Raw genomic sequence first — 11,174 nt, forward strand, 5'->3', positions numbered from 1 at the left:
GGAATATGCACAAACACACCGGAAGTAGCTATCAACAATAGCATCTCCCTTTTTATCAATTTCGTCGATTGCAGAATCAGCTGAAGACCACACAATATATGCAATATAAACCACACAAACGACAATAAGTTAGTTATAAGGTTAACACTGCGCTAATTGATAACTATTAACTCCTATTAACGTAGCTAGCTACCGTTAGCTTGGTTGTAGCCAGTTATGCTAAGCTAAGCTAAGCTAAGGTAATGTTCAGTTTGTTTACAAGGCAGCGTTAACGGATAAAACATCAAACTATGGACAACCTCGAGACACCATACGAAGACGAGGCTTCATTTATTGAATGCACGGTAAGCCAGCTAACGTTAACATTATATATATTCACTTAATGGTGACTGCCAGGAAGAGATGCACTATGGCTGTCACGTGTAGTGAGTGTTTACACTCTGGTACACACCTCATGCTTTACTGTGTTAGCTGATGCATTTTGTTTTTTGCAATTTTGCTGCTGTACACTGCAAATTTCCCCACTGCGGGACTAATAAAGGAATATCTTATCTTATCTTAGCTATGAAGACAGACCAATGCCTGCTTTAGTTAGGCTATAAGGACCTAACATAGCTGGGATTTGTGTCTTCTCTTTGAATCCAGGTCTGTGAAAAATCCATCAGGGGTGATACCTTGTACAAGATACACCTGACTACACAAGGACATTTAAAGGTACACGGGCACAATTTACTGGTGCAGATTTGCAGAAAGTTATGCACTCTGTGAAAGTTTTGTTGATACTAATTGTAGCCAAAACACACAGTGATAGACTTATAGGTTAATGATCAGTAACTGTGACTAGTGTTTTTTGCCATGACCTCTTTTTATTCAGTCACAGGTCTTCCACAGGTCCAAGATAAAACTCTCAGGAGCATCCAAAAGTGATATTTCACTATCTTTCCAAGCCGTCAGCAAAACATTTTTTTCCAACACACACGATTGTGATGGACACAACTTTTTTTTTGCAAGAGCAGCAGGTCTCCTGTTTTTGAAAAACATGCAGTTTAACGGCTTTGTATCACAAAATGTCTTCTTTCCATTCTAAAGCAGCCGTTTGTTTTCTGGAGGTCATCACCTATAGCTCAACCTGCACCTTTCTTGGACCCCGTCGGCCAAGTATTGAGACTCAAGACAATAACACAGCTTATAGCCAGGATCTTTCTCACACCACACCACTAGAATTGTGCTTGATGGTTTTGTACATGTCAACCATAAATCCTGGATACTTTTACAAGAACATTGGAGTGAGGATGTGTGCTTGATAAGTGATCTTGGTTATTCTGTGAAACAGTATTTCACAGAAGGTCCTCTTCGTGGTGTCACATGGAAGATGTCCTTGACCCTCTGTCTCACAGAGGTCAACATGCTCTGGCAATTTTCCGTGTCAGCCTTGTATAGAAAAATATGTTTTCCAACTTCTTCCGGAAACTTGCCGCTTGTAAGATTTCTATAAATCTTCTGCTATGGTTTTGATTTGACCAAAAGCTGCAGCAGGCAAAACCAAGTTGCAGCATTATTTGGAGTCAGCCCTGGTACCATCTCCAAACTGAAGGCCAAGTTCCGTGAAACCGGTGATGTAAAAGACAGACCGCGAAGTGGACGTCCCAGGAAGACAACACCCCAGGAAGACCAGTTCATCACCCTTACAGCACTGAGGAACCGTAGGCTGTCTTCTAGAGATTTGCAGGAATGGTTTGCAGGACATTATGGCATACAGATCTCTGATCAGACGGTCACGAACAGAATGCACACAGCCAATCTCAGAGCTCATAAGGCTACCAGGAAGCCTGCAATGATTGCCCTTCACCGTCAAGCCCGTTTGCGCTGGTGTCGACAACACAGGCAAAGTGCACGAGACTCTGAAGATTAATGTGTAGGTTGGTGGGACGGTTTGACAACTGACCTCGGACTCAATACTTTCACACTGGAAGGCCTGGAAGACAAATAATAATAAACATGGACAATACTTTGACAACTGCGCATTACAGATGTTAAGAAGACACTGTCTACACTTGACGCGTTCGAGGCTGGCATTTTTTTTTTCAGGAATCCTCTGGACAGGAGTTTTTGGTTTGTCGGAGTGGGGTGGGACAGGAGTGAAAATCCACCCTCAAGTTCAGACACCGTACTGGTGTGTGGTCAGCCACGTTTTGGCAGAGCTCACCGCCCAATACTCTTATCACGCGTAGTTACGCGCGTAAGCAAAAGATGCTTGAACATTTGGTCCATGTCTTTTGGTCGTGTTGAAGAAAACTGGATACTGTTTCTCTGCATACAGATATCCATTTTCACATTAAATTTGGTCTTAAACAGTTAACATAGCCTTCTCCCAGGAAGGCTGCTTTATACGTATATGCAGCTATGTTTAAAAAACGGTGAGGATATGTACCTTTACTGCACCTCAAGTGAGCTGTGGTTTTGGCCAACCATTATGTGTTACAAAAATATTTTTCCATGATATAACCCTTTCTCTGTTTGTAGTAGTGGTGAACCAGTGTCCTGTTTACCCAGCACTGATTGACTTAATTTGTATTGCTCTCCTTTCGTTCCTGGCAGAAAGAGGATGCCCTTGTTGCTTCGGGTAAGTAGACTTCATCTTTCAGCCTTGTCATTTTGTTCTTCTTGAGTATATTTACTGTCTGTTCTGGCAGATAATTCAGTCCACACACTAAGGTAACTGAGGTCATTCTGATCTGTTGCCTGGTTTTAATGGACAGCATTTAGTCTAGATCCATCAATGGCTGTGATCCTCTAAGAATGGTTCTGAACTCAAAACAAATCAAAGGACTGGTCATCAGTTGGACGGTATCGTACTATATTCAAAATGTGTGCCAGCGCTCTATAGTCAGATACAAAAACTTCTGAAGGTGCTGAAGGCAATTTTTTTTTCCCGCTTGAGTTAGTTTCGCTCTTATTTATTTGATTGAAAGATGGTCCATCCAATCACCAGCCAAGTGTTTTTTGAAAGTGTCTGCCCTTTTCCCATCACTTCCCAATGACGGCTTCTCAGATAGTTCTGTGAAACAAACCATCTGACGGGTCAGGTTAAGTCCCAGTTTGCCAAAATGGCTTGACAGCTGTATAAATCCAGCACGTGGGATTTCCAGACTAATGCAAGTCTCGTAATAAAACATGTGCCAGAACTGGCACATCATTCTGGGTACTGAAACCGGCCAAAGCTAGTCAGAGTGCAGCTAACTGGAGCTGATTGTCAGATCAAATTTCCACATGGGTGGCCTGTTGTTAATGGTGGAGGACAGGCGTTCCACTGTGTCTTGAGCAGTGAGATGATTTCATGTGCTGCACAAAATCAGTGAGTTCAGGGTCTTCTACTGTAATCCCATAATGCACACTGGGCTTCTGTAGTGTTACTGCATAGAAATTGTGCGCAACGTTAACTTGGATGAGAAACATCGTGAATAGTAATCAGTCACATTTTTGTACAAAGTGACCTCAATTTGGGCTGACAGGCTCACACATTTACCAGTGGGAGAACGATTATAGAAAAACCACGTGGACTGGATCCAGCTTCAGATGCAACGGCATCAGGGACTTGAATAGCAGGTGAGCCGGCTTGGCGGCACGCTGTGAACTGGGCTGGGGAGAAGCTCCTTCTGCTGTGTGGCCTGGTTTGTCAGTTTGGACTCTGTGGGCACAACTGGCTGCTTCTGAGAATGCTCAAAAATACATAAAGATCCCTGTTTCTTTATCTGTAAGGAGATTTCAATTGCAATTGAAACTGAGACCTGTTGTTGCCTGTTAGCTGAGAGTGTGCCCTCTGCTGGTGTCCTTTGAGTCAACAGAAATGTCACTCATACTCACCCATTATTCAAATGTGTGGCACTTGCATGAAATTGGGCAGCACAGGGCCACCAGTGCCTACACGGCTGCCCCAAAACTGATCTGTAGCCAAATTTTGCGGCTACATAAATCATTGTGGTGTTGGCGCATCAATGAGTGCACCAACACTCGCCAACATCTCTGTGGTCCAACGCACAGAAGGGTGTAACTATAGGTCACAGAGGCTTGCAGAGAAGCCGATTAGCGCGCCAAATGTCAGCAACGTGTTACGCAACCCTGCACATCAAACAAGCCGATTGTTTGATCCAACTTTCTGTTGGGAGGTGGGTTCAAAACAGAAAAGAAAAAGTATGCTCATGCTCCTTGCATGTATAAAAGAAACTGCCACAGAAATGTTTCCAAATGGCTCCTGTGCACGTTTGCTAATGTGCAACCTGTGGAAACATGTTTCAATTTTTACCTGTGGGAGAAAGTGGTGTACGCTCAAATACAGAAATGTGGCCTTCTGTTTGTTTTAACTGAGCAAAGAGCTGTGGCAATGCTCATACTTCAAGTGAATATACATTTTTTGCGACTATTTTTGGGGATTTTTTTTTGGATGGTGGGAAAAACTATTTTTCCTCTACTGTTGGTAATGTAGGTAAGCTTTTGTCACAGGAGGCCAAGGCCGTAATGCCTCCCCAGGCATTTTTTTTCTTGCAAAGTAAGTGTTTATATACCATAAAATCATCTTGGTTGACATTTCTGAACCTGAAGAAATTCGCACAGCAACACCAAAGAATCATGGGATACAGAAGATTGAGCTCCATGTTTGACCTCCCTGCTGATGTAAGTAGAGCAGAAATGAAGTGTTCAAAGGTGAAACTTTAGAGATCATACATAAACAAACAAATACTGTATATGGTTACTCATTTGCAGCATTCAGATTTCTGATATCAGTATGTGAAGTGGAAAATACAGCCCTTTTGACTGCAGCTATCTCCCTTACTCCTCTTGGCCTGTCAAATGCTATATGATGGTCAGAAATGTGCAACATGATACATTGAGTTGTAGCTACATCTTAACTAAATAAAATTACATGAAAGATAATGGAACATTGCGCTAGTGTTTGTACTGTACTGTGATCTAACTAGTAACGTGAGTTCATCTCACAAATTATGTAAGATAAATAATACCCAGAATGCATTTTACACTTAATAGAGCAGTGTGTAGGATCTGGTGGCATCTAGCGGTGAGGTTGCAGATTGCAACCAACTGAAGCTTCTCCTGTGTGCCAAGCGTGTAGGAGCACTTGGGTGGCCGACACGAAAAGGTGAATGGCCCTCTTTAGAGCCAGAGTTTGGTTTGTCCGTTTTGGGCTACTGTAGAAACATGGCGGCTGGCTCCATGAAGAGAGGACCCGCTCCCTATGTAGATATAAACGACTCATTCTAAGGTAACGAAAACACAACAATTCTTATTTTTAGGTGATTATACACTAAAGAAAACATACTTGATATTATATTCCATTTCTGACAATATATCCCCCTAATTGTTACACACTGCTCCTTTAAGTTAGACCATTCACTGTACATATAATACATTATCTTTAAAACCCCTCTCTGTTGTAATGGTTTTCTTTTGCTAACTACGAGTGTCTGGGTTTCTCAGGGCTTGCTGTCAGACATCACTACATACCGGCATTTAAGGACATATTACAATATCTGGATTACATGAAGCTTGAGGAACCCATAATTGGTGAATAACATTTTTTTAAACAATTTTCCATGTTAATTTGATCCCTATTTAACTTTATTCTGCTTTTGTTTTGTAGGTTTGAACTATTTGGACGAACTGCCTGGTAATGAACCACAAGCAGGCCCCAGATACACATGTACGCTGTGTCGTCACAATGCAAACCTACCGGAAATGGTCCATCATGTGATTGGACGTAAACACCGGCAGAAATATGTGGTAAAGCATTGTCAACATTTTCAGATTACGCCAATACTTTTTTGAGTGTCTGCTCCTGCTTTTTTAATTAAGAAGGCGAAACAAAGTGAGAATACCTCTACTGTTGTGTTTATACAGGAACTGAAACGGCCAGACTTGGTGACCTGGAATAAACAATCCATAATAACCCACGGAGGAAAGATCGTACGAGCCAGAGCAGAGATAATAGAGAGACAGGATGGACGGGGAACTCCAAATGTGGGACGTGTAGAGATCAACAAGGTGGTTGAATGTTATTAAGTAATATGTACTTTTAAAATCGTAATCATTTTGAGACTAACACATGTTGTTTGTGTCTACTTTTTTTGTGTTTCAGCTAATCCCGAAAAGGGGGATAGAAGGCCAATTAAACATCTCGAGAGGTACATTCACACTGTGTAGTAATAGATGTTGGAAAAGCTATCGGCAGGGTTACATACAATTTTTCCTATGTTTTTGTTCTGTGTTCTCACTTTGATTGTCTGAGCGTTGATGAATGTATAGAAATGTCAGAGTTTCACTGACAGTTTTAGGGCTGCAACTAACGATTATTTTCATTGTCAATTAATCTGTTGATTATTTTCTTGATTGATTAGTTGTTTGGTCTATTAAATGTCAGAACAATGTGGATCAGTGTTTCCCAAAGCCCAAAGATGACGTCTTCAAATGTCTGGTTTTGTCCACAACTCAAAGATATTCAGTTTACTGTCATAGAGGAGTAAATAAACCAGAAAATATTCACATTTAAGAAGCTGGAATCAGAGAATTAATCAGCAATTAATTTGACAACTAATCATTTATCGTTGCAGCTCTAGACAGTTTTTAAAGGATGGATGTTAGAAGGTTTTTAATAATGATTATAGCCTGACCGACACTTGAATTTTGATTGGCCAATAGTCTTTTTTACCTCATTTTTTATAAGAATACCTTTTAATTTTTTTAAAGGTATTTTGACACTATACATGTACTGAACATGACATTCTGCAGAATTTACAGAAAACAAATATTTCATTTAGTAAACTAGTTGACATGCATTTAATGCTTTTCAGAGAATCTAATGTGATACATCAAATTCACCTGATTAAAAAAAACAGCTCATATGAGCAATATTGTATGTACTTTTATTTTTTACTTATATGTCTACTCTCGTTCCCTAGTTCTCCCAAGGCAGAAGCAAAATATGGGCCGAAACATCTCACAGCCCCAACGAGATGTGCTGCCACACCCACCAGACCTCAAGGACTACCAGGATCAGTACTCTCACCCAGGGAGGTATCCTTCGCCCCTATTCCGTCCAGAAGACCCTTACATGTTGAACAGAGGCGGGCCGATGTACCAGCAGGAGGACCCTCTCGGCCAAGACTGCATGGAAGAGGAGCCGCAGAGGGCAGATTACAGCGAGAGTGATATGTACAGACAAGAGTTAATGGATCCTGATTATGGTGATGATGAGTATGAAGAGGAATATGTTGAAGAGCCACAAAGAAGAGCCGTACTGGAGCCAGGTGGTGATCCCAGGTATGATCCAAGGGAGGAGATGCCCCATGGCGAGGCTCAGCATAGAGAGTATTACCCAGAGGAGGCTCCTTCTTACAGAAGGCCCTACGAAGAAAGAGATCCACTGAAGGAGTTTTACACTGCGGAAGTTAGGAGGCGTGGGCAAGTTCGTTCTTCCGAGTACCCGCCCTCGCAGCCGGTGTTCCCAGAAGACGATGAACAGCGGTGGTCTCTGGACAGGGAATCTGGTAGACATGACACTATTAATAGAGCAGGCAGGCAGGGATCGAGTGATCCAGTGGCCAATAGGAGGAGCTTTCCAACACCTATGGAGAATAACCGGTCACGTGATGGCCAGATGTTTCACATAATTAAAGATTATCGTCATCAAACAAGAGAACCACATCAAGAAGAGGCAGTTGCCAACCCTGGGCCGAGCAGAATAGGACCCCCTGCCTCCCAGAGACGAGTGGAAGCTACCAGGGCCATGTCTGATATCCCAGAGCCATTCAGGCGTTTCCTGACAGGTGCCGCTAATGATCGGGGACAAGGTAAAAGAAAAAGAAAGAGTCGCTTCTCTGATGCCACTGCAGCAGAGGTGGAAACAACAAAGGGGATGTGAGTGATGATGTACCTGGTCGTTTATCTGTTTGAGATTTTTTCTCCTTGAAAATGCCTGGCTGATACCTGAATCTTACATTATTTTCTGGACATTTCTGCTTTAAGCTTCGATGACGAGTATGGACCTCCACATCCGAAGTTTGCCGGTCGTCCTAGACCAGTTAGTGAACCGTTGAGACATCCTGACCGCTACATAGAATCACAGGTAGTTAATTGTACAATTAGGATGTTTGTTTTGATTCACTAGTAACCTGCCAATGTGTCATATTTCTAACTAATCTAGAAAATGTACTCAATTATGTAGTATAACTGCTGTAGTGATGTCAAACCTGTCTTCTTTTTAGAGTCTGCATCATACTGAAGGCTACCAAAGAGAAGGCTCTGAGTCGAGGGGAGTCTTTGATATGCTGGTAAGATTGTGAATTTGTATTTGCAACACACGTAACAGTGATGTGTTTGTTGTGCAGCCATTCATTGAAGGGGGGCATCTTAACTATGTCCTTTTTCCTTTTCACTAGAAAAATGTTGAAATAGAAAATGCAGAAGAGGCTGACTTCCTGAAGAGCAAACTTTGCAACCTTCTGAAAGAATTCAAGACCAAAAAATCGGAGAAAGCTGTGGTATGTGTCACCCCGCACGGTGTCAGTCTTTCTAACTGAACATGTAGTTTAATTCTCTGCCTCTCTGCAAAGCACTGGAAATGAATTAAATAAACGTGTTTTTGTTGTTGTAGGAACATAACCATGGTCGAGCAGCCTACACAGACAACAACAGCTTCAGCCCGGACCTAGAGCTGTCTCCGAGACACCAGTATGACACAACCCGCAGAGAAGATTCAGACCACAGGCGACCAGAAGACCTCTTCTTTAAAGACAATAACAGAGGAAGAGGCTGGCAGCAGCATGAGCATATACCTGACAAGCATCTCCAAGAATACCACCATCCTGTACGTGGGGAACCCAGACAGTCAAACAGAAGCCGATATGAAGGTAAACTGTATAATATATATAGTATATAACGGTAATTGGGGCTGTGATTAAAATATTAAACCGCGATGAATCGCAAATTAATCCCACATTTTTTATCTGCTCAAAATGCTTCTTAAAGGGAGTTTTGTCAAGTATTTAATACTCTTATCAACATGGGAGTGGGCAAATATGCTTGCCTTATGCAAATGTATGTATACATTTATTATTGGAGATCAATTTCAACACAAAACAATGACAAATATTGTCCAGAAATACCTCACAGGTACTGCATTTAGCATAAAAAAAGGCAAACTCAAGCCAAATAGGCAACAACAGCTGTCAGTGTGTCAGTGTGCTGACTTGACTATGACTTGCCCCAAACTGCATGTGATTATAATAAAGCTGGCATGTCTGTAAAGGGGAGACTCCTGGGTACCCATAGAACCTTTTTTTATTCACATAACACAAGGTCAGAGGTCAAGGGACCCCAGACCTCGTGTCAATGCTAATTTTTCCTCGCCAAACTTTAGCGTAAGTTTGGAGCGTTATTAAACCTCCTTCGTGACAAGCTTGTATGATATGGTTGGTACCAAAATATTCCTTAGGTTTTCTAGCTTAATACCAGCATTTTCACTCTAGTTTTAAAACTGAGCCAGCTACAACCTAAAAATTTCAAGTTGCGTTAATGTGCTAAAGAAATTAGTGGCGTTAAAACAATTTGCGTTAACACATTATTATCGTTCAACTTTGACAGCTCTAACGGTTATGTCATATTCTCCATACGCTGCATACCAGGCATTACTGGGTTAGTTCACACTCACCTCAGACAAAATATTCTTCATTAAAAGTATTGAATAGAAGAGCGGTTTATGTTACTAATTTGAAATGTGTTGTCTAATTTGTACCACCACTTTCTGTTACGTTTATGTGTAATAACTGATGAACAATAAACTTTGTATTCCGGTTCCTTCTGTCAAAATATGTCTGCATTTTCAACTTCCTTTCATTCAAGTTCTTTTCCTATTGTTTTTCTTTCAGAGGTTTTTGGGCGGCACAGGATGTCTCCGTCGCCACCTGATACCCATCTAGACGACCCAACACGTTATCCTGAAAGGTTTCAGGAACCCATGCGCCCTCGTGACTACCCACCTGCCGACGATGGGTTTTTAGACTCCCACTCTTCTGCACCTCCGCTCCACATGCAACGAGGAGTCAGGATGGACCGGGGCCCTCGGTACTCCAACAACCTGGACAAAATCACCTCCACCCTCCTGGAACTTGTGGCAAGGAAATAATTCCATAGAAGTTCTGTAAACTAAATGTCCATATTTTTAATGGGGTACTTTGGATTTACAACATGATTTTATATTAAATTTCCATCCGCGTCATTTGTATATTAGGTTATTTGCTTTTAGACATTTGTGAATATGGTTCTTGAAAAATGTGTATATTAAAACGTGGCTACTGCAGCTGTCATGTCTTTCAATTCTTTATATTACTGTTATCAGCTGCAAGTAGCAATATTGTTATTGCGATATTAGTCTTTAACTGTGCAGCAAATGTAATTACAGGTAATTAAATCAAACATAATTTAACTGTTTGTGAATTATGTGGTCCAATGTAGGACTTTAATGAAAACATTTTGGTACTAAATCAATCACATCAGCTCTACGTATTGTTATTATGAGCAGCAGCAGCATTCATATATTTTACTGTAACACAGTGTAATTGGACATTGGTGAATATATATCATTCAACTGACTGACATTAAGTGCCGCATTAAAATTCCTGCAATTATATTTTTACTAGTTTGCTTATGTTTCACTGTGACTAATAATACTTTGGGAGTTAATATATTAATCATAGCCCCTGGTTAATTCTACTAAACCCAAGTTTTTATACAGTCAAATTACCAAATGCAGGGACGTTCACAGTCATTTCACTAGAACAGCAGGTGATGGCCTAATCGTGTTACCGCACCCAAAATGTAATGCCTTAAAAAAGACAGACATTTATCGTGGCATCATTCATTAGAATAGCTGCCCTCTTTACATCCGTCAATCCTCTAACAAATCCTTATTCAAATACCATCTAAGAATACATTACTGAAGCAGCTGATCCATAGTCCAGTGTTGGTCATGTATGGTTTTTCTTTTGTTCCTTTTCCCTGATGATGGGCCTTGAGGCTAAATGGTTGTGGAAGATTGTGTATGAATGTGAAATTTATATATGTTTGGAAAATTTGAATGTTATTAGTGTAACACAAATATGATG

General features: G+C 41.1%; 1 protein-coding gene across 4 annotated transcripts; it reads left to right on the forward strand.

The window, feature by feature from the left end:
• The first annotated feature begins 1 nt into the window (after window position 1).
• si:ch211-13c6.2 (uncharacterized protein LOC100000125 homolog) lies at window positions 2-10,817 on the forward strand. Of its 4 annotated transcripts, XM_037795174.1 has the most exons (13): window positions 2-344; window positions 646-714; window positions 2,599-2,623; window positions 5,494-5,580; window positions 5,657-5,796; window positions 5,914-6,057; window positions 6,152-6,197; window positions 6,972-7,929; window positions 8,038-8,137; window positions 8,277-8,342; window positions 8,451-8,552; window positions 8,666-8,921; window positions 9,939-10,817. In XM_037795174.1, the coding sequence occupies exons 1-13, from the start codon at window positions 291-293 to the stop codon at window positions 10,193-10,195; spliced, it is 2,304 nt and encodes a 767-aa protein (XP_037651102.1). In that variant the 5' UTR covers window positions 2-290; the 3' UTR covers window positions 10,196-10,817. The 4 variants fall into 4 exon arrangements, with proteins under 4 accessions (XP_037651102.1, XP_037651103.1, XP_037651104.1 ...); XM_037795175.1 differs by lacking the exon at window positions 646-714; XM_037795177.1 differs by lacking the exon at window positions 2,599-2,623 and having other exon boundaries at window positions 276-344.
• The last annotated feature ends 357 nt before the right edge of the window (window positions 10,818-11,174 follow it).

Source organism: Sebastes umbrosus, chromosome 15 (assembly GCF_015220745.1).
Source record: "Sebastes umbrosus isolate fSebUmb1 chromosome 15, fSebUmb1.pri, whole genome shotgun sequence".
Lineage (NCBI taxonomy): Eukaryota > Metazoa > Chordata > Actinopteri > Perciformes > Sebastidae > Sebastes > Sebastes umbrosus.

Excerpts from the sequence above, each read along its gene's own strand:
- si:ch211-13c6.2 (XM_037795174.1), top strand. The coding sequence starts at position 291 with ATGGACAACCTCGAGACACCATACGAAGACGAGGCTTCATTTATTGAA. Across the intron at positions 2,624-5,493 it reads GGATGCCCTTGTTGCTTCGG|GGCTTGCTGTCAGACATCAC; the intron begins GTAAGTAGACTT and ends TGGGTTTCTCAG. Across the intron at positions 5,581-5,656 it reads GCTTGAGGAACCCATAATTG|GTTTGAACTATTTGGACGAA; the intron begins GTGAATAACATT and ends TTTGTTTTGTAG.